We start from the raw sequence: 23,812 nt of genomic DNA, 5'->3' as shown, positions 1-23,812 counted from the left end.
TTCTGAACGATATCGATATATCTACGCAAAACACATTCAGATCAACTGTCGTGTTGGATATTTCGTCGTTAAATGAAAACAGAACAGACGTAATTGTTCATTCATACAGTTTTATTTTCCGGATAACCCAAGTAAGATGTTAGTCATGCCGTTACATACACAATTCTTCAGAAAGGCGTCTTTGAGAAGACATTCAGCACCAGTTAATAACCAGATTGTGCATTCCTTCAATACGCACGTCAAATTTTATAATCCGCGGTTGAATGAACGTAATAAATAACGTAGAAAACTACTCTTTTATTTAAAACACTGAACTCCGATTAACGGCTGGAACAGCCATCAGCTCTGGACGGAAGAGGTAACGGATTCAATCAACGAACACGGTTTTCACAAATTGATTGTTTTACCTGCAGGTTATCGTAACTATCATTTCAAGAAGATTCTACACAGAGAACTCTACTTGCTCTGCATTTAAGATTTGGTCAATTTACCTCTTTGTACGTTTCAAGGAACACTGCTGAAGAGAAACAACCTTTTTTTTTTTTTTTCCTTTTTTTTTTAATCTTGAGCACAAGAGCTATATTTCTGCAGCACACTAACATGTGATCATGCACACTGTAGTCTAAAGAAGCATATCATTTTGGGTGGCTTTCGAAAAAGGGCAGGAATTTATGCCTAAAACAAAAGCTAATTTTCTTAGCGCAGGGACGGCTGCAATACAGTAGCACCATTTTCACTGAAATAAAGCAGTAAGATCTGAAATGCAAAACACCACAATATACTTTGCTCCGCTAGACAATGTTCAAATATTTGCCGGGAACCAATCCATCTATGAACATTTCTCTGTGATCTCCACCTGCCATTTAAGACTTTAGTCATTTCATAAACGCTTTCCTAGTCATCTACGCTGATTTAAAAAGTCAAAACCTACTTAATCGGTCCAACTCAAGGCATTAAACAACTTCAAAAAGTTACAAAATGAACCTGAACGCGGTTGATCCTGATTAAGTATTAAGTAGCGCATTATACAAGTTACCAAAGACATGAACCAACAACAATTAGCTATTGTTTGAGCAACTTTTAAACCACAATGACCTGGAAAACCGCTTACAACTTACATAAATCGCTCTATTCGTGCTGGTGTAACATCAGAGCAAACCATCCGATCAGTAGCCTCCAAACTTATAAACCCCTTCATTCGATACATTTTCAACTTCTTTCAATATCCATCAAGACGTCGGTAACAATCTAATATCGACTTGAACCCACAGGCGAGAAAAATGGGAACAAACAGTGAATGAATACCAAACAAAGAACATAAATAAAATCTCTGGACGACGACAACGAATGGAGAACGAATTAAATAAATAAAAAAATAGAACTAAAACAAAACCAGAACTGACCACAGGCCTTTCGTCTAAAGTGCATAGTTTCACAGTGGTGCTTTTTACACGAACCTCAAAACAAAGTGCTGGGGACTCGAGCGAATGTGGCTGCCGAACATTTAACTACGGTTTGCTCCAAACGAACGATTCACGCAAGAGTTTCACGCACACTGCGTATTTACACGAGCTGATTCTAACTATTTCGCTAGCGCGCCGATCCATCGAGGTAACCAGACTATTTATAAAAGCAGCAAACGGTATTGCCTCGAAAATATCATTGTTAGTAACGTCACTGAAATCACATGCGGTCTTTTAAATAATAATAATAAAAAAGAATTGCAATATTGCTTGCGAAATTTCTAGACACTCAATCGAAGGATATGGCTACATATTGTCCTACCGAATTCCTTGATCGTTTTCTTTTCATGTTTTTAAGGTTCATCAGATGAATCCCACAAACAAACGGAGAGAAGATATTCAGCGTTAGGGAAATTAAGCCCTTGATTTGAGTTTTTAAATTACCGTAAAAACCCTGATTGTATTAAAATTAGCTCAACAAATACTAATTTTGATTGGACTACAATTTTCTTCGATTACTGTAATGATAATCAAAATGTTTATTATTATTATTATTATTATTATTATTATATTTACTTTACTTTAAGCAAACCAAATGATCCTAAAAACAGGCTTAATTTACAACATTTATATCTAGTGTGCTGTCAAACGATTAATCGCATCAAAAAAAACCTGTTTACATAATTATGTGTTGATAACACACAAAAATACACAATGCATAGTTTATGTAAACAATTTTGCATGCGATTAATCACTTGATAGCACTATTTTTCTCTCATTCTTGGTTTTGTGAGATTCACCCTATCAAGTCAACTCATTAACTGTGTTAGTCGTTAGTAATAATAATTTAGTCAAGCCTCTACACACTGGACGGTTAAGTCTTCTTCCTGCGCAGATGTGGTTCTACGAGATCGAGATGTGCTTTCAAACCCGAAGCACAAACGCGCTCGGGTGTCACATATGGCTTTATCGTAGAGACCCACATGTCTCAGGGGACTTAGAAAAGTACAAAAACCACCGTTCAGGAGCAGGTTTTGGATGTGGACGGTTTGTTGTATAGGCACAGCTTTTATAGTGCAATCGACACAAACAAAGACCACGGGACTCTCGACACGTCCATCAGGTTGATTCAGAAGCGCCCCGAAGATGTAGAACACTGCTAACTCACATACACGCCCCCTGACACTGCCCGGCCCTGTTCTCACTCAGGTCCTCTTTGGTTTTCTGAATGCAGGTGAAGATTTCTTTGAACAGGGCCTTGTATTCGGGCTGGTGGAGCTCGTCTGCGAGGCAGACGGCGTCTGTTGTTGCGGTGGCTTGGCTTTTGCGGCGCTGCGCGGGAGCGGAGGGGGTCTGGACGGCTTTGTGGCTGAGGCTGTCCGCCCCCTGCTGGCAGCGGCGGAGCAGCTCTTCGTACTTCACCTGTAGGGCGCTGTACTGCGCGTCCACTTCGTTGAGGAGCGAGATGCCGCGCTGCTTCACCGCTCGAGCTCGGCGGATGCAGGTGCGCTCGTGTCCCCGCCGGATCTCCTCGGCCCGAGCCCCGCGGGCGTAGCTCTCGCTGCTGCAGCGCCGCCTCCCCTGAAGAAGCTCCGCCTCCGGCTCATCCTCCTCCTCGCCAGGCCCCGCCCCATCCCCGAAGAAAACGCTGTCGGGCAGCAGCGTGTCGGTCAGTCTCGCTCCGGACGACTCGGAGCGCCACAGCTGCCGGAGCTCCTCCACCTCCGCTTCCAGCTCGGCCTGCCGCCGGCGCGCTCCCTCCAGCAGACGCAGGCGCTCCTCCAGAGCGTTGTTCTCCTGCGTCGTCAGCTCCGTCTCGCGCTCGGCCTCCACCCGCCGGGAGCGCTCTGCCGCCAGCTGCACCTTGAGCTTGTGGAGGGTGTGCTGCAGGGTGGAGTTCTCCTCCTCCACACGCCTGTCATCCAGCGCGGGCCAGGACTTCTCCTCCTGCAGGCTCTCGGAGCTCAAGTACCTACAAGATGATAGGAGCGTGAGTCTGAGAGAGCATTTCTGCAGGAGGTGTTTGTTTTGACAGAATATATGGAGAACGGTTCCTGAACGGTTCCATAATTAACACCTAGAACTGCTGAATGTTCAGCACAATATTAGTAAATATGTTTAGGAAGCATTCTGTATGCAGAATTAACATGCTATGCCAGCATCAACAACATGCAACCAACGCATTTTTAATAAAGGGGAAAACGTATAAATCCAGTGATTCTTAATATAGTTTTAATATATTAATGACTGTATATAGTTATGCGTTTTGCACATAAATTATGTGTATAAAGTATCTCATCATTAGAAACGAGTGTCTGAAGTTTAAGCAAAACAATCAAGGGCTTTTTTCTGAAAACTGTTACTGTAAAAAAAGGCATGTAATTATGGAGATTACATTCTTTACAAATCTTATAAGCATAAACCGGCTGTCGAATTCCAAGGATCAGAGAGAGTTATGAAAATCTAAATTAAATCTGAAAAACAAAAAGACTAACATTAACGTCACAACACTAACATAAAATAAACATCGCTAATTATTTTATTCTAAATATTTGAATTATTAATATATTTTATTAACTTAATTACTCCATTAGCATTTTATGTAGGCAACACAATGCTAAAGCATAATGTATAAGTGAATATTTTTATTTAATAATATTTAAAAAATATGTTTTTTATTTTTTCATTGTTTTAAGTGCTACAAGTGAATTTAGGCAGCCCAATATTAATGCATATTATATAAAATAGATATTCATTTTGAGAAGGTGTATTATATAAACGATTAGTGTTTTTTAAAAATTTCGTAATTACGAAAGTAGTCATTTTAAATGCAAATATATGGAAACGAGCACACACAAATAAATATAATCAAATTATATTTAGTCAGTTCTGTTGAATAAACACCTCTCTACAGCTAGCAACAGATAAGGTACCAGTATATCATGCAATTATCAAACGGCCCTCTTTGGATTAGTTTGTCTTGGATCACAGGACCTATTGCACACTGTTTACTTCTAGCTCCATATTAGCCTCTGCAGCGCTGATGGATTAGATCAGGGATTACTGGATTAAGGGCCAGGTCAGATTATGATGTCTAGCTTTGGAGGTCCTTAAGATGCCCAGTCAGCACGTACTAACACTGGAGTACACAGATCAGAGAGGTCATTCACAGAAAGACGTCCACTTCAATCAGTGCCGCATGAGTCCGCAAACCCTTAGCGTAATTACAAGCCCTACCTAAATTAAAGTCTCCATAAAATGGCTTGACTTGCTTCTGGGGTTGATGCATTGCCTACTAAAATAGAACGTACAAGTACAAGCAAGATCTTCAGCACAAAGTCAAATCTCCGATGACAAGCTGAGACATGAGTGCATGGGTGTTTGCGTGAAGCTGATGAGAATGATAGGAATTCGTTGGCGTCATTCGGCACCAGACTCACTTGTCTTGTTGCAGATCATAGATTTCTTTCAGACAGGAGATGCTTTGGGCACCGAGGCTGCGGCGAGCTGCTGCCAGATCTCTCTTTGCCTGAGACGTCTTGAGCTCGTCCACCTGCTTCTGAAGGCCCTCCATGTGAATCTGCAGCCCGTCTATGGTCTCGGTCAGGCTGGGGATAGAGAGCAATCTGTTGATGCTTGCTCCAGCACGTCAGAGCTCGGTGCTGAGATCTGGACGTGTGCTCACCTCTGGATCCTGTGCTGGGCCGTGCGGTTCTCCAGGACCAGCCTCTGGTTGCTTTTCTCCAGGTCTCGGGCTGCTAGGTCCAGCTGCTCGTAAACTTTGGCGTGTTGGTCGTTCATCTGCCTCAGGAGATCCACCTGCTTGGTCAGGTACTGCGAGAGGCAACACAGACACAAGTCTTCAAAACATTTATCAGTATAGATCTACCTCATTAGAGCTGGACCATATTTCATGCAATGTGTTTAACGTTTTATTTTCTCTAATAAATTCTTAAGCAAAAAAATCTGTTAATTTAGGGATGATATCTTTGATTACTTTCTGCGAATCGGTTCACAGGGTGTCTAAAAGGGAACTCCTACAAATGCATATTTAATAAGTATGCCTTTTCAGCACTAATTCTTCACTGTTCATTTTTAGTGACAGTACCATTTTAACACCAATGGACGATTCGGTAAATCTGGCCCTTCAAGTCCTCTTGAGGACCCCTTAAGAGTTTGCTAAAAACCCCTTGTTGAGAACAACTGCTGCCTTCCAACATTTTCTGTAAAACGAATTATTCTTTCATCAAAAGTCCTGAACATTTAGCCATTTTTAGAGATATATCCTAGTTTAACAAGCACAGAATGGTCGACCAAATTGTTGGTTGCCGGTAGCGGTACAGAAAGACACACTTCTTTTCAATTTAAGCCCCATGTTTGTTACCACCCTCGAAAGTAACCACTTTATCACTAAAGTAAGAGCATGCTCAGCCATTTTTTATTAGAATGTGTCTTTTGCTTGCAATTATTTCAGTTGTAAAAAAAAACTGATCGTTACACCGCAAGCCAATACTTCTCGTTATTTTATTTGAATCAAAAAAATACACTGGTCTGTAGCGTAAACGGTTTTAGGGTTTAACACATTCACATTGCAAAACAATGACCACAGGCCAGTTTTCACAAGCTAATGCAACTGTGTCTTTGCAAACATTTCCCTGCTCTTTTGTCAATATTTCACTACAAGAGCTACTTCATGTTGCAATTTCAAACTTCCCACTTACATTGTTACTGGCATGTCAATATTTGACTAGCGGTTATATCTTCGTGTACGTACGAAACATTCAGACCAGTTATAAAAGTAAGCATCAAGTCTTTCTGATCCCATGGTCCACTTCAGATTGAAGAACTAAGACCAAACACAAGGTGTAAATTACATACCGCCTGTGGCATACTAAAGTATACGCAATGCATTATGCATCGATTGACCTTTAAATCAATCATTTAATACACCGTTATCAGATGAATTCGTCACATGACATCCAGTTGTAATCCTGAAATAAAGCTGGCTGCACCGTTGGATATTAGTCGATGCTTTCAGAGTGCTTTGTCGTACAAATGCAAATTTTGACAGATGCGGTAAGGTATTCTACGCTTACAGAACATCTGCCGTCTGTTCACAGCCTACATATTATGTATACGCCGCAAAAATAACGAGAATAGCATGCCACCTCAAACATTGTCACTAGAAAGCGAATTACATAAGAGCCGAGCCAGGCCATTAGCCAAACACCACAAACACTGCTCATGTCTTATCTCACGATTGGTGTCACGCCAGGCACAGTTACGCTGTCAGAAATAGCAGTAGTCCTTCTGCACGGATGTCCTAACCGCGGCGAGGAAAGAGGATCAAACAGGAAATCTCCCGCTGTTTACGCATTTCCAAGAAGGGAAAGGACTAGCTAGTTTATACGAGTACAGCACCAGTGAAACTAACTCATTTCTGCCTTTTTATTGATAGCTAGCAGATAATGTGACCAAGGATGGTTTAAAATCGGCACCAAGATGAAAATAAAACTCTTAAGTTTCTCCTATGACTTTTGTTTCTCCGTGTCAAAAATACACTATGTGTCGGTTACTGATGCAACACTAAGACGTTTCAAACCCGTACAACGCAAGATCTGCGCCACGGGGGAAGAGTTACAGAAAGCAGATGCAGTGGATTTTGGGAGCAGTGGGAGAAGTGTCACCTCAATCTCCTGCAGCTGCTCGTGATTGGTGGAGTACATCTGCTGAAGGCCCTGCTCCAGCTCATGGTTCCTGTCCAACAGAGTCTTGCCCAGCTCGGCGGCCAAATGGAGATCTGTCCCAAACACACACACACACACACACACAACGGTAAACATCGAGTACACCCACGGGGCGTTATTTTGCCAAACCCAGCGGCAGGAATGCTCAAGTCCAGCACCAGACGCCCAAACACAGTCCAGATCGACAACAAACTTTAGGACAATAGCATCATTTTATAGGGGTGTCTCAAATGGAGAATCAGCTAGTCGTAGCTTAACTGGTAATGCATGATGCTAGCTGTGCAGTCATGGGTTTGATACACACATGTGCCACTAAAATGTGTCCTTTGAATAAAAATAAATATTTAAGGCGTTGTAAATTAAAGCATCCGTTTATCATCAATGGAATATCAAAAGGATCTAAATCGTAATAAAACGAACGTGGACATGCAAAAAAGAAAAAGACTAATAATATGCAAGTTGCCCAGTCATATATTTCAATACACAGTCATAAAGCACGTTTTAAATGTTACAGTAATAAATGATAAACAATTAAGAACCAACAAACCAGCTGACGTTTGATTTCAACAAATAAAGATGTACCAGAGGGATTGAAGGTTGCATTTTAAAAATGTCACGGACTCTTGCTGAAGAAAGGCACAAGTCAAAATCAGAAGAAAACAAGCGTAACGTGGGAGATGAATTAAGATATTTCTGTTTATGTGTGAAATTTTAGCATGTTTCAAACGAGTCACCGACATCATCGTCCTATGACGTCAGGGTGCGCATTTAAAGGGTTTATATGGGCGTGACCTTCACTTAGACAGCTTAAACGCCGGCGTGCTGTCATATTAATAACCTCTCATTACGACGTTTCTATCATTTCACATTTCACTCAGCTTTTAAACACAACCGCTCCCCCTAATATTTCACCTGACCTCTGAGAAAGTCGCGTCCTATCCCAGCTGATGCTGAGCCGCCTTAGGCGGCATTTCTTAGCAGACCGTGTGTTCAAAAGAAACGTAACGTTTGTAACGAAATGCCTTCGTTTTTCACAAAGTATACAGCCTTTTCGAGTCTTACCGTGCTCCAAGTCCTTCCTGCTGTACCACAGCTCCTCTTCATTGCGATCAAACTCCTCTTCTACTATCACGTCCGTCAGCATCTCGACTCCAGCTGAAGCTTTCAGGCCGACAGGAATCGCCCGTTTAATTTCTCTTCCGTTTATTTTAAGGCATCAGCGCCCTTTGTCTGATGGATGAACGCCGGTGAGCGGCAATCCCTAGCGGTGTGAACCGGTGTCTACAGCAACGTGGCAGACTCCGCTTTAGAGAGCAGACTGGATAACAACAAGAACGGATCTCTGCGCTGGCCAATAGGAGGACGAGGGCGGGAGCGTTGAGGCGTCTCGTCCAATGACGGCTTACTACTGGATCGACGCGCATGAAAGCCACGCCCGCTTTAGAATACCAGGAAGTGGTGCAGTGCACTGTTTTTAAGTGGAATGAGCTGTCGTTATGATCTTTTTTATTGAAAGCTTTTATTTTCTTGCAACACTCTCTGAGATGATCCGGAGAGTAAACTAATTAGCCGCGGTTGCATGAGCTTTATTATAGTGTTAAGTTTAAGTCCTTTGCGGACAGTCTTTAGCTTCCAGCCAGTCACATATTCGTCTTAGCATCATGAGGCACTTTGCTCATCCAGCTGCTCTGGCTTACTCCATGACAACGCTCGGTGCTGGCATGATGAACAGCATTTTTAGTTTCTATTATGTAAAGCTATTCTTAAATAAGTACAAAATATCAGAGACAGCCTTCCATCAGTCGCAGGTGAGTTTTGTACGGGTTTAACATGTTAAAATGTTTTTTTTTTTTTAACGTTGATGTAAACTATATGTTTTCATTACTAATTATGTTTCGCAAAGTATTAAAACTGACGAGACGCGGAGTCGTGGGAGTGGCCCGCACTTTGTTGTCCAATCAGAAACGATTTTGGTCTGTCAGTCATTTTGTTTGACTGGAAAATCATCGGCGGTAAAGAGAGGACAGTAGAAATGATATATGGCCTATTTCATTATAACATATTTTATAAAACAGCGAAAATTGTTTCACAGTTGATGAGAGACTTATTTTATCAATTGTGAAAAGTTTCAGCTATGTATATGTATATAGATTTTAGGTATGCGTTGGTAATATTTTCTGTGAACATTATGAATGTATTATATTGGATGAATAGACAAGTTGCTCTATTAAAAGCAAACAAACCTAAACCCAGTTAACCCAGTTCAGCAAGAGATTAAACTGGTTTTGCTAGTCTTCCAGTCTGGCAAAGATAACTGGTCTTCCGGCTTCCACCTCACAGAAGCCTTAAACCGCTCTAAAACCTCCAGAACAGACCGGCTTATCCAGTCAGAAAGACCGGCCTGAAGACCTGAAATCAAGGCAGAAACAGGCCTGTTTAACCAGGGCTAGTTTACCTAAAAAAATGTTGTTGCTAAACCCTCATTTGTTTCAGCGCAGTACAATATGGCTGCACCCTACTGGGACAATGGCGGCTTCAATTCAGATTTTTTGTCTCATGTGGAACACACACACACACACACACACACACACACACACACACACACACTCTTTAGATATTCTGCTTACTATGAGTAACTTTGCAACTACATGTCAACTAGCAGTATTGGTAGACTGTCTGCTAAATATCTCCAAATACTTGATTTACTTTGATGGTCAACTAATAGATGGTCAACTAACTACTGACTATAAGACACTTTTAAGTTCATGTCAATTTCTACTCAATTCTACTCACTCTAACCTTATAGTCTTCTAATAGCCTACCCTAAAGAGAGTTAGTTGATATGTAGTTACTTGCAGTTAGTAGAAAGTCTGAAATGGGCTATCAAAATAAATACAACACAACATCATAAAACTGTTTAGTTACCAATATTCTTCAAATTTTCTTCTTTTGTGTTCTGTAGAAGAACAAAGCAGTATATGTTAAAATCAAATGGTGTTCGTTTCAAGTTCATTTTATATAAATCAGCAGAATGCTTAATATTATCTGGACCTTTAAAGACCTCCTAGCTATGTCTCTGCAGGTGGTCTTTATGATCTGGAATGCTCTGAATGACCCCTTGTTTGGATATTTTCAAGACAACTCTCGTATGGAGTGCTGCTCGCGCCGGAGGCTCTCTATTTTATACGGCGCCCCACTGTACTGTCTGTCTTTTCTGCTGGCGTGGTTCCCGTGGAGGACGTACGAGGCGGACGACTGGATGAGCGGCGTCCACCTCATGGTGACCCTCTGCGCTTTCGACGGCATGCTCACATTCGTGCTGCTAGCCCAGTGCGCCCTCTTCGCAGAAATCTCCGGGCATCATCAGAACAGACTGAGGCTGATTAAATACAGCCAGGTGGCGTCTCTGATGGGCTCCTCCAGTGTGCTCTTCTGTGGTCTCGTCTCCGAAAACATGGAAAATTTTCCCGCCTTCCAGGGATTCAGCGTGGTGGTGGCCATACTGGCCTGCGTTTGCATGCTGTACACGGGCTTGAACAGCGAGAGTCGAGTTGACAGCAGAGCCTCTGAAGAAGACTCCCAGAGTCCTCAGAAGCCGCCGCTCTCGCTGTCGTCCGTGATGTCCATGACCTGGCAGATCATCACCAACCGAGACTTCCAGCTGTTCGTGATCATGAACTTCTTCCAGGTCTTCATGGTGGCCTTCTGCAATAACTTCACCATGATTTTTGCAGAGCACCTCATTCCTCCGGATGTCCTGCCATCGCTTGCCAAGAGCGTCATGTATGGAGCTGGATTCATCTGCCCTCAGGTGCATTAAAGTTGTAGAAATTTTGCACATAAAAAAAAAAAAAGTTGTCAATAAAGCTTACCCACTCCCTTGAAACCTTCATCCATGATAAAAAATGAAAGGACCAGGTGTCATTTTCTGCATTTTCACAACTGTAGCAAGCACTTGGATAGGAAAGGATGACGAATACAAAAGAAACAGAGAAATGCCTCAAAATTCTTTCTTTTTTTTTTGTATCCGTCATCCTTTCATTTCGAAATGCTTGCTAAGGATGCAAAAATGCATAAAGTGTGAACCAGATTTTTTTAATACGTTTTGGAGGCACCGTGTAAACGTAATTGACACAATGTGTTTTACATGCGAAAATTTTGGATGCTAATTTATACACGCATGCAAAGAACTTTATTCTTATTAATTTCTTTTCTTTTCTTTTTTTGCTAGCAATCCCAGCCCAGGTGAGAAAAAGTAACACAAAAGTAAAGTAGTGCATTAATTAGTTCTGAGTTACTTTTTTATGGAGTAACTCTGTATAGTAATGCATTACTTTTAGAAGTAACTTTTTCCAACGCTGGTTGTAGCAAGCATTACTAATATTGTCATTCATACTTGGAGTTGGAATTTAATAAACCCCTGTTTTAAGTAAAACTTAAGTAAAAACTTAAAAGCCTCAAATCAAAAAATCTAATAAAAAACTCTATTTTCTTCTACAGATGTTGGTTTTGTGCAGCCAGAATCTGCTCCATAAGTTTGGCTACTACAGACTCATTCTGATCACCTTCTACGTGGAGGCCGGAGCTGCTGTGATCATGTTACTGCTGGGTCCAGGCAACTACTATTTCCTTGCATTGTTCCTCACTTCCAACATGTGAGTAATTACTGTTCCTTTTGCCCAACATTGGGATAAAGGAATTAATATGTTAGGGGGGAACAGGATATGTCACATCTGTTCAGTGGGGAGGTTTGTGCATTTAGAAACGTACACTATTCAAACATTTTGTTCATAAATATATATGATGAATATCACCCATCTTTGTCTCTGAATGCATGATGTTTTGCCCTCTGATGCTGACTTAGGGTCTTGGTTCAGGCGGCCTTCAGTCTCTTCAATTTGCCTCTAGCTGACATCATTGACTCTGACCTGCAGAAATACAAACGCAGGTATTTAGGCCATTGTTGTTGTTTTTTTAAACTGTGTAATAAAGAGATTTTGAAAACTTTTTTTAAAATGTCTCCAGCTCTCCTCTCTCGTCTATGGTTTTTGGGACCAACGCTCTTTTTACAAAGCCGGCACAGTCTTTAGCTCCTATGCTGGTCGTTTCCGTTCTAAACCAATATGGCTACGCAGAAATGAAGGACGCTGAGAAGGCTGCAGATCCAAGGTAACTTCACCTATCAAACATCCCATTAATCGTAGTTTTTCACAACATATAAGATATTGGAGAAAAGTGCGTTTTGGATTCATTTCTTTATTCTTGAGTGCTCAACGTAAAGCTACAGAACACTCACTGTAAACCGTCAATAATTTGTCGTCCTCTAGGGGTGGAAAAGGTCCATTGCATGAATGAAATATTGTCTGTCTCTTTGTTTTCGTAGTGCCCTTCAGTCTCTGCACAGTACCATGTTTTACCTGGTGTGCGTGGTGCCGCTGTGTGTCTCAGTCCTGCAGGTGTTCGCCTGGAGGCCGTTCTCCATCAGGGAGAGCCACACAATAGACTCAAAGTACATCGATGGGTGAAGCCGGCTCATTTCACTTTGTTTGTATGCGTTCACTTTCAGCACTTGATTTATATTTTGATTTTTGTTAACTACAGACGTGAGAAAGGGAATTTTCTAGATGAATCTCTTGGTACTGTAAAGCAGGTTTGTTTCTCAGGTGGTAGTTGGTTCTCTATATGTACTGTATCTCATCACACAAATCAGATACATTATCTGAAATATAGGAAAATTATATGTATGCAGAGGAAATGTACAGTCAGCCAGTCCTATTTTTAAAGTTAGTTTGAGTGTAAATTATTTGATTATGTGTGAGGAAAGAGAGCGTGGAGTGGAATTGTTGTGGTTGACCAATCAGAATCAAGTAATTCAAAGAGTTGTGTAATAAGCTTCTTTTCTGTGACACAATCTCAAAGCTTTGGAGTCATAATTTTTTTTTATCACTTCACCTTTGATGATTGATTCACACAAAACATTAATTTTGAATATATTTATTTGTTTATTGGTTATTGGGAAAGGTTTTGTGATTGTTGCTATTTTTCTACGTCAATAAACTTAACTATGTGGTCAAATAATTTGTGGTATGTCAATTATGTGGGTTTGACAAAGATATATATATATATATATATATATATATATATATATATATATATATATATATATATATATATATATATATATATATATATATATATATATATATTATTATTATTATTATATAGCTTTTTTCTTACATTTTTTAATTTATTTTTTGATGAACATGTTTCTAACAGTCTCTATTACTTTTTTTTATTTCCAATTTCCTTATTAAATAAAAGTATGAAGGAAATTAATTTTTCTTACTTTTTATTTATCAAAGAATCCTGAAAACAGTATCACAGGTATCAAAAACTGTTGAGCAGCACAACTTTTTTAACGGTTATAAATCAGCATATTAAAATTGGTTTCTAAAGGCTCATGTCATACTGAAGCCTTCGGTAATGATGAAAATTCCACAAAGTCATTTTTCCACAGTATTTTTGATCGAATAGATACAGCCTATGAAATAGATGAGCAAAATAAACCTATTTTAAAACATTAAAAATCTTACAGGTCCCAAACATTTGAACGGTATTGTATATTTTCTTTCTATTCTACGCTCTTATATTTATGGAGACGAGTGCGTCAAATGTTGAAACGCGAGGCGTTCTATTTTTTTTTTTTTACCGAACAATTCGCTTTTATTTTGAAAGCAGTTCTATTGTGTAGCGTATTCCGGTCGCCATGTTTAGCCGGACTCACACAGTTAAACAGAAGAACTGCCTTGTTCAGCTTTCGCCAGTAGTTTTACTCTTTTATATAATTAATACACATGTGTTTTAGACCAGATTAATTTTTTTAAATACCCGTGCCTTTGATAACATGCTCAGTAACTCTGGGTAGTAAAGGGACGCGTTCTTCGTCTGGTAAGTGTCTTGTAGTGTTACACTGACACCTGGTTAGCGTTAGCTGTGGTAGTGAGTCAGCCTCTGACTTCATCAATATCAATCAATAGATCGATCACAACATGGCGCAGTACAACTCATAAAACCAACATAAACAATATCGATAGGTACTGCTGTGCCTCATATTTATTAATATAGGCGTACAGAATTACTTTGCTGCATTATTTTGGGTTTGTGTGATAATCTGTGTCAGCCTGAAGGATGCGTTTGCTTTCAGATTCACTTTGAGAATCAAGAGATTGTGTTTTGTTAAGGAGTGCTTTATTTTCAGTAACTTTATGGTTAAATATTAAAAACCCCGCCTAATCTGTTTGAATCACATTTGAGCTTTTATAAGAAATTACAGAGCCGTGATTCTTCTACTTATTATGAACCAGTTTTTAGCATGATGCATAATTTATTTTGCAGTACAGTAATATAGATGGAATATTTTTACATTTTTATATATATATATATATATATATATATATATATATATATATATATATATATGCACATGTATGTATGTTTTTATTTATTTAGTTGTATTTAGCATTTTATTTATTTAGTTTCTTCTTTCTTTACCTTTAGTTTATGTTCCATGTGTTTTTATTTATATATTCTACTGTGTGGATTTTTTTTTTTATTAATGTATCGCAATAAGCCAGGCTGTTAAGTTCTAAATGTGAGGATTTTATTTTTTACAATTATTAATATTATTAATTTACTATGTCAAATGCTTATTTATTATCACAATCCAATAGAGAGCATATTGGGCAGGCGATTAACTTAAATTATAATAATTAAATTAAATTACTATACTAATTTGATGATGATAAACTTGACATAATTATTATTACTATTATTAGGTTTATGCACTTTTAAAATGCTGATTTGTACATAACTAAAATATTTTAATATACATTAACAGAGTCAATATTGGTCATGTTATTAAATCGTTAGCTGCAATTCATTAGCATTTTTTTCACCAACTTAGTCAAGGTCAAGGAAGGTCTGGTTTATTTATATAGCACATTAAAAAAGTGCTAACCAAGGCGATGCACAGCCAAAACATCAGAAACAAAGAAAAGAGGGAGAGGGTAGAAAGGGAAAGCATAAAAAAGTGTTTTCAAGTTAAACAAACGCCTGAGAACCAAGATTTTTGAAGAAATTATTTAAAAGAAGATAATGTAGGGGACAATTTGATGGATAAAGTGAGAGAGCGTTACATTAATCCAGTCTGGTTGAAATAACTTCATGAATAACAACCTCCAAATCATTAAAACTAGATTGTGAAGCCCCTTAAGCTGCCAAAAAGAAAGGCTCTGACTACAGAATTTAATTGTTTGTCAAATTTTAGTTCAGGATCCAAAATATCTCCCAGATGTTTTCTTCAAAGGGGCCCAAAGTAGGGCTGAATTATGTAAAAGGTGTGGAGGGCCAAACTAAATAACCTCTTTCTGTCTTTCTGTTGTTATTATTGAACTTTTTTTTCTTGATCTCCTTTAATCAAGCCAACAAAGGAGACACTGAATCAGAACCTGACAATAAAGCTGAGTATCATCTGCATAAATGTGGTATGAACATTTATGAAACTGAAATATAAAATGAAGATTAACTAAATATAGGGAGAATTAAACTGGATCCAAAATAGAGCCCTGGCGTGATGGGAACTGAGCTTGATGAAAAGTCACTAATTTTTACAGAAAAACTCATATTTGTCCTATCTGATGCAAGCTAATCTAATGCAGTATTACAAATTCCAAACTAAAGATATAATCTTTTTTCAACAGGATGTAGTGGTGTAATGTATTGAAAGCAGATTTCACGTCTAATAATAGCTACAGATACCAAACTCTGCAGAATACACATTGGCCAGGTTATTGACGCCTAAATTGTCTTGATTTCTTTCAGTTATGGACCCTCTTAACCAGGCTGATGTCATGCACCTTCAGGAGTCTCGTTCCTCAGCTCTGGATCTGTCCGTGGGTTGCAGGCAGAATCCCTTAAAGACAAACTCCATGGAGGCTTTGGATCTGGTGAAAAAGCCCAGCTGGTGCGGCATTACCTCAGGGAGCAAGAGTATTAACAAGTCTGAGTCTCTGTACATCACTCGACCTGGCGAACCAAATTCTCCGGATCACCCAGAACCAGGATCAAAGCATCATGGGACAAGGACTTGTGGCACGTCATCCCACGGCCAGTACTCTATACCTTTACCACTGATCAATGGCTTGCCATCTGTGGCTCAGATATTATCTCAGTGCCCACCCACAGACCAAGAGTTTACGGATGACAGTGATTACAGTGTTGAAACGGACGATATGTTGACGCAAACGAAAAAATGTCACAAAAAAGCTGACTCTGTATTAGAGAACAGCACACTGGGAGGAAGGATAGTGCACAGTATATTAGAGACACATTCACTTTGTGATGAAACATACTTGAGTGACACAGGTACGTCACAAACTAAGGGCTCATCGTGTTTACCTCAGGACGCCAGCACGGCTGCATACACACTACGTTCCAGCAGCCCAACAACTGACCAAACTGCCATCGAAACACTCGCATCCGAATGTTCCGGCACTAAAAAACCATCTCCATGCTCCATCGAATACATCTCTAGTGATCATGACAGTGACATCATTGAGGTGCCAGTGAGCAACTCCAGATGCAAGACGCCTCCGAACTGCCGCTTCCGAACGCGAAGCGTTATAGTTAACGAGAGAAGTCGTGGAAGACAAGAAAATTCCTCCATAAAGCAAGAAGTTAAAAAGGACTGCTCTCCCAAAAATGTGAACAATTTCTTTTCCCTGAACGAACCTGTTTTTGAAGCGCAAGATGGCAAGTCCAGCTCTGAATCCAAGTCGTTGCTGTCGTGGATGGAGTCGGTCTGTATTCCCATATCTCCAGAAGACAGCGATCAAGACATGGATGCTGCTTTCCCCGAAAACCTCCCATCTACCTCAGATGCAGAAAACACAAGCGTCTTCAAGTCTCCACAGAGTGGGGCTTCGCCTACAACATCAAGCTGTCTGCGGAAAACCCCGGCTTCGAAGAACAGGAAACGAGCAAAACCAAGGCCTAAAGCGAGAGCCAAACCCAAGACACCTGCTAAGAGGGTGAGAGCGCCACCCTCTGGCAAATCAGCAACAAGCACGGCAAAGAGAAGACGCCGAAAACCTCGCTCGTCTGGACCTTCATCCATGTTTTCACCTCAAGAGCCAGAAATCAAACTAAAATATGCAAACCACAAAGAAGAGAAGAAGGACACCAGGCCAGACGGCTTCGCCCCGTATATTCACATGGAGTTCTCATCCTGCACAATCATCAACTTCAAGGAAGAGGATGTTTATTCGGCGAAGAAAGGGTCGCAGCAGGTGGTCTCTGGGGTTATCCCAAAGACTTCCTGTTTACAGCTGGGCCGTGTTGGCTCTGACGCCAGGTTGCAGGTCAGGCATTTCTGCTGCCTGTGCGGAAGGGCTGGCAGTGTTGAAGGCCTCGGGGACTTGCATGGGCCATATCACTCCAGTGGAACTCAGGCCTTCTGTAAATCTGACAGCAGTCCTCCTGCTCAAAAGCAGGAACCTGACTGCAGCGATTTGGACTCGGTCTACAGTTTAGAAGATGCTGCGTCTCAGTCTGTCAAACGGCAGAGAAAGGAGAACTGCTCAGAGAGTGTTGAGGAAGCTCGTGTGTGTAGTGAGAACTGGATACATGAGGACTGTAGCATTTGGACTGCAGGCATATTTTTGGTTAAAGGGAAACTTTACGGATTGGAGGAAGCCATTCGGCTTGCACACGAAACGGTGAGTCTTCACCTTTTCTTCCTCTGTCAGAGTCAGTCTGATAAAGAAAGGTTTGGGGCATATCAAAAGAAATTGTATTTTGTGTTATGAAAGTGGGAGCTGATTTTGTCAATATTTAATTTTGACATTTTTCTTGAAATTTAGCAATTTAATCTTACGTTATAATGACTTTAATCTCGTGATGACTTTTTTAGTACAAGTTTTTGGAAGTTTGTGCTTTTTGGTTAATTATGTGAATCTGCTTTATAGATACTGTGAGATTTTTGTCTATTGTCTAACTATTACAATTACACTGCCTTTGAATCTTCTGAAGCTGTAAAGTTTGTTTTGTTGTTGCAGGTGTGCTCACAATGTCACAGGGTTGGTGCCACTTTGGGATGTTTCTTTAAAGATTGCCCCAATAAGTACCACTTCCCCTGTGCCCTGCAGTCAGGTAATGGTCATCAGTTTGCCTGTATTGTCTCTCTTGCGAGATTAGAAACCAAAAATAATGCAATGTACATTGTACAAAACCACAGTGTCAGTTTGGTTGACCTAATGGTTCTTCTGAAAAAAAAAAAAAAAAAAACATTTCAAGGCAGAGCTGAATGACAAATGCGTTCCAGTGCTTTGTCCGAGAGCTTAGGCAGCTGGCTTGTTGACTTACTGCCCTATTAGCCAATGAGGTACAAAGGTACCTCCTGAAGGATAGCAAAGGGCAGTAAACAGTAAAACTGATTTTAAAAATGCCAGTTTGCAAAATCAAGCCACATAACAATCTGTTTTTACAGCTAAAAATAAGTGCTAGTGAATACCCCCAGAAGCCTTGCACACACCAGTTAACCTGAACTGCTTATGTTAAAATAAAACCGTGGAGGCAGCATTTCTCAGCTTTCAGACACAGCCTAGGTCTGATGCGCTGATGCAACATGCATTATTGGAGGGGCTTCAGAAACAGGGTTGGGAACGCTTAAAATAGCTAACCCTCAGCCAGAATAAAGGCCTCCTATAGTAAATACATGCATTTTTGGAAGACAAATATCCTTATTTAAAAGGTAATACACAGTTCTCTCTCACTTCTGCTGACGGTCATATGCATGGCGTTGCATAATTAGTGACAATATTTATTTTTTGGGGATTGGATTGGTGAAAGGAGGCATATGTTCATGCTCCTGAACCCTATGAGGCACGTTTTATTAAAGATGCGCACTTTATTCAACGTGTTTTGGACTGTTGACCAAAAACACCCACCTACTGCAATGATAACGCCTGGAAGAGCCACAACGTTTTTTTTTATATAACTCTGAATGGATTCGTCTGACAATAGAAAGTCACGGATGCCTCGAGGCGGGGTAAAACACAGAGTCATTTACATTTTTGGGTGAACTAATCCTTTAAAGTTCTTAAGGAAAAAAACGATTGCGATTCTGATTAAGTAAGAGCACTAGAATTGAGTGTTCTCGTATTATTACAGAATGTACCATCAGGTCTTTCCTAAATGGACTTTTTAGTGGACTGTAAATGTGAGAATAAAACGCTCTCTTCTTCACTCCAATTCAGGTTTTCTTCGACCACCGTTTACCATGCACACTAAATATAAAACGACACGCATTATTTCTGTAACTGTCCAAAGCGAGGCACACAATTGGCCATCTGTTGCTAAGCATCTAGCTGTGATGTTTTAACGCCACATGATTTTACCGCCTTACAAACAACAGCAGTGATAACTGTGCTCTGAAGCAGGCTTTCATACGTTTGGTTAAGAGCGGGGTATGTATGGTTTAAGCTTTTATTTTTTTTTAGCTCCTTGTAAGGCATCGGTTTGTATCCCATTTCTGTCTGTTCTGGAGTTTCTCTCTCATCTTTGTTTTGTTGCACTGATTTTTCTTGTTGAGGCGTTTATCCGTTCTCTTTGTGTCTCCACAGACAGCGCTCTCAATGAGGAGAACTTCACAATAAGATGCCCGAAGCACAAGGTGACTCAGATATATTGTTTTAGCTGGAGTTTCTCAGAAACGATGAGTTTAAGTTATGAAAATGACAGGAGTTTGCAGCATAATAGACTGCAGTACTGGGTTTCTCGGCCTTATTGTCTTCCTCTTGCATCATCCTCATCGCTGAAAATGATCACTCATGTTTTTGTCTTCACAGAATAAAACATCTAGAATGAGCGTCAGCAGGTTGAAGAACAGATGACATTTGGGAGGTGCTGATATGTCTTTGAAGGTATTTTACTGCAAGTATTTATCATTTTAGTTGGCCTTTTAAACCTTTTTGGGTTTTCACCTCAAAATCAAAGGAATGAAGAAATGTGTTTCAGGCCTTATTACCTAGGCATGTTCTTATCAGATTTTGTAAGTAGTAATTATAACATTGTCTCACTTAACAACTTAATCTAATCAGTGCTGCTTAAATTACTATTAAAAAAAAAAAAACGTAATTACCAGCTACTAATTACATCTTCAACAGTGTAACAAAATTGCTATACTAATTACTCTCTCTAAAAAGTAATGCATCTATTTTTATATTATCCCATATCAAACTCAACCAGTTAAACAATGCAATGCTCTGTAACTCTTTACAATAATATAAAATTGAATAAATTATTCAGAGTATTTAAAGGGAGTTACACTTGACATTAAATCATCGTTTGTTTATATTAGTGGTGTCAAATATCGTCATTTATCGTATCCGAAATGAATGGTGGATGAATGATGAGGAAACATTGGATGCAACCGATGTAAAGTAGGCTAGCCGTTAATGATCTGTTAGTCACGGAGGACTGACCCACAATTTTTAAGGGTCAAGTTAAGAGCTACTTTTTGCCTTAAGGTGTTTCGCGAATACGGGCGCAGGTGTGTTTAATTACGACCGGTTTGAACACGTGCAGCATCGGTGCGCCTCCAGGAACAAGTCTGGAACACAGTGACGTAACGCTTGTTACGCAAGTCCGACAAACTCCGCGCGCTGCTGATTTAATGAAGTCAGTTTTTTCGATACCCATTTCAAACACCGAAGCTGTAATGATATATTCGGTTCTTCTTTGATCTGCAGGTAGACTTGGACAGATGTCGGGATATCGGGCCGTGGAGCGGATCCCTGAAGTGTTTACAGATCGTTCGATTTGAATTAGTGCTTCACTTGTTGAGTGTTTACATGTACTCTCAGGCGGCTGAATGTTCGGGACCGGATGCGCTGCAGACGGCCGCCGCCTTTGACCTGGTAACCAACGCTGGATGATGTTCGTTGCATTCCTCTACCTTCCACTGCGGATTTTTACATCTCCATTTCACTTAAGTTCACCGAAGGCCAAATATCTCTGAATGAAACCCTTTCCGACGTTCCAACAATCCAACCAACGGCAAACGGCCCCGTTTCGTTCGAAGTGACAGAAGTGCTCGATTTTTCTCTTTTGACTTTTATTCTTACGTGCACTTAAGCGTCTCGTTCGTTAAATATACAACTCCGACTGTTCATTCTGCAACGGCGATGTCTTTATTACATAAAACTGAAACGCTGAATGAACTAGTCTCCTCCCGTGGTACCGTATGCACTATTATGTGGACATATTTATTTCTATTTATGTTTAATGCATAGGTGTGTATTTATTTGCCAACGAACAGCCTCCTTTAAAAGGACAGAGTGTGTTTTAGCACCTTGTATACATGCAGTAAAGGCACGTTATGATTTGATGTTTGTAACAGCTACAGGGTGCTTTTAAATATGAATCTGGTTTCAGTTATATTTCGCAACTCGTGGCCCGGGAATCGGAGTCACAGCGTCTGTAGGATTTTCCATTTCACCCGATGCCTTGTGATGTTTCGAGTTCTGTTTCAATAAATGTTTTTATTCCACATTCCTAACACTGCGAGCTTTTATTTGGCGGGCTGCTGATGCTCTTTTGTCCTGATGGCGGTGCTAGACGACCTCCAGACCGAAGGCGCGCTTCTTTCAACGTTTCTTAAAGCTCGACTTTGCTTCTTTCGTGGTTAAATGCACACTGCAGCGAAATAAAGTGATACTCACTTCTGGGAAAACTCACCATCGCAGTACCAGAGGGATGTGGGAGGCCGCGGCGGTGTCACAGGCCGGTTGATAAGGTTTTCTGAGAGGAGTTGCTGTGTGGTTTATATGCCATTTCTGCTGTAGCTACTAGTTTGTTTTTTTGAGTGGCTTCTGCTGCAGTACTCTACAATTTCTAGGATGTTATCGTGGCATTACTTGCTGGTTATTATGGTTCAAATCCCCACGGTGAAGTCCACACAGCAGCGGAATGTTTGGTCAGTGCTGTATTCTATAATAAAGTTCTGTTCACACGCGTTAATTGCGATTATTTCAAAATAAAAGTTTTTTTTCTTTACATAAAACGTGTGTGTAATGTATATTTCTATTTCTACACACACACACACACACACACACATATATATATATATATATATATATATATATATATATATATATATATATATATATATATATATATATATATATATTTAGTATTTATGTGTAAAATGTGTATATCACATAATATATCAACCGCTTTTATTTATATAGCGTTTTTAACAACAGATTGTATCAAAGCACTGAACAGATAGGATAGGGATGTTATAATGACGAGTTTGAACAATTCGTTATTAAATGCAAAGACTGTTTTTGTGACCAAATCGACTAAAATCGCTAGAAATGAAGTGTCCCTAATCAATAATATAATTATACAATTTATTTAACATAATAAACAATACATATTCTTCTTAGACATACATTTATATATGTATACATAATAAACATACATAGTACCGTTATGTGAAGAAAAAAACTTTTATTTTGGATGTGATTGATCATTTGATAGCGCTAGTTCACACACGCTGTGTGAATGGAACCAGACTGGACGTTATACAAGGAGAGAGTGCCTTTTAGATAGGCCACAACAATAAAATAATCCAATACGTTGAATAAATAGGCTACATAAATAATTTGAGTGTGCGACAAATGCACCTTTCCATAATTTGCTCAGACGCCAGCAAAAACTGCTAGCCTAACTGGTAAAGTTCAAACATTTTTAAAAACAAGCGTTAAAGAGCTAAACTTTGATCCATGCTTTGAGGTTGTGCCCATATTGTGCCTATAGAGCCCAACAGTTTACAGTAACTAGCATAAACCCGTAACCAGCTTCGAAACATACCTGGGCAGCATATGCTGGTTTTTTTTCATCAGGGATCATTCCCTTCTTTTTGCGCTTGGTTTAAATTCAGTTGAATAGTAAATTGGCAAGACACCCGGAAAGCACAATCCATCTGCAAGATGTCTGATGAAGATCTCTTGATTTGGAAAGCATCTGCCGTCTACAAACATCTCACTGGCCTCTTCTAGAGGTCCGTTTCATCCTATAAAAAATAACTAGACGTTAACTTGACCTCTAAAAGGAAACGTTCTATAGACATGCAGATGGGCAAACTCTAAAAAATACATGTTGCGGATGTAATTGCAGACATCAAATAAACATCTCCAAGATGTAAGTGCGCTATTGGGGCAGAAACACGTGCATTGCTCCACAAACTTAAACTAATCCATGATTTGAGCTCGGTACGATCCATTAAACCACTAAACATGTAAGGACTGTCATTTCAAATGTGATAATGCAGTTTTATTTACATTACCCTATTTTTTTATGCGAGTAGTTGTGGATGAATTGCAATGTTTAGTTTCACATTTAGCGAGGTTACACATTTATGCGATAATAATGCATAAATAAGGGCAGCGCATAATAATGCTGGCCTTAGTTTAAGTTGCTCGACATCCTGTTAGATTTAAAGTCTCTGTTTAGTCTCTGATATGTCCTTATTTTTCT

General features: G+C 39.8%; 3 protein-coding genes across 3 annotated transcripts; 2 read left to right on the top strand and 1 right to left on the bottom strand.

The window, feature by feature from the left end:
• Positions 1-93: 93 nt before the first annotated feature.
• On the bottom strand, positions 94-8,502 carry cdr2a (cerebellar degeneration-related protein 2a). The gene is made up of 5 exons (XM_043250549.1): positions 8,273-8,502; positions 7,151-7,263; positions 5,149-5,297; positions 4,904-5,071; positions 94-3,435 (listed from the first exon to the last, which is right to left on the bottom strand). The coding sequence occupies exons 1-5, from the start codon at positions 8,352-8,354 to the stop codon at positions 2,628-2,630; spliced, it is 1,320 nt and encodes a 439-aa protein (XP_043106484.1). The 5' UTR covers positions 8,355-8,502; the 3' UTR covers positions 94-2,627.
• Positions 8,503-8,666: 164 nt separating this feature from the next.
• mfsd13al (major facilitator superfamily domain containing 13a-like) lies at positions 8,667-13,288 on the top strand. The gene is made up of 6 exons (XM_043250548.1): positions 8,667-9,018; positions 10,293-11,021; positions 11,711-11,865; positions 12,075-12,158; positions 12,236-12,379; positions 12,594-13,288. Exons 1-6 carry the CDS (start codon positions 8,872-8,874, stop codon positions 12,733-12,735), a joined length of 1,401 nt encoding a protein of 466 aa, XP_043106483.1. The 5' UTR covers positions 8,667-8,871; the 3' UTR covers positions 12,736-13,288.
• Positions 13,289-13,979: 691 nt separating this feature from the next.
• On the top strand, positions 13,980-22,331 carry si:ch211-165g14.1. Its single transcript, XM_043250726.1, has 6 exons — positions 13,980-14,158; positions 16,091-17,985; positions 18,325-18,418; positions 19,891-19,940; positions 20,116-20,190; positions 21,019-22,331. The coding sequence occupies exons 2-5, from the start codon at positions 16,093-16,095 to the stop codon at positions 20,158-20,160; spliced, it is 2,082 nt and encodes a 693-aa protein (XP_043106661.1). The 5' UTR covers positions 13,980-14,158; positions 16,091-16,092; the 3' UTR covers positions 20,161-20,190; positions 21,019-22,331.
• Positions 22,332-23,812: the final 1,481 nt, after the last annotated feature.

The sequence above is a fragment of the Puntigrus tetrazona genome, chromosome 10 (assembly GCF_018831695.1).
Source record: "Puntigrus tetrazona isolate hp1 chromosome 10, ASM1883169v1, whole genome shotgun sequence".
NCBI lineage: Eukaryota > Metazoa > Chordata > Actinopteri > Cypriniformes > Cyprinidae > Puntigrus > Puntigrus tetrazona.
This window is presented reverse-complemented; position numbering and strand designations above follow the sequence as displayed.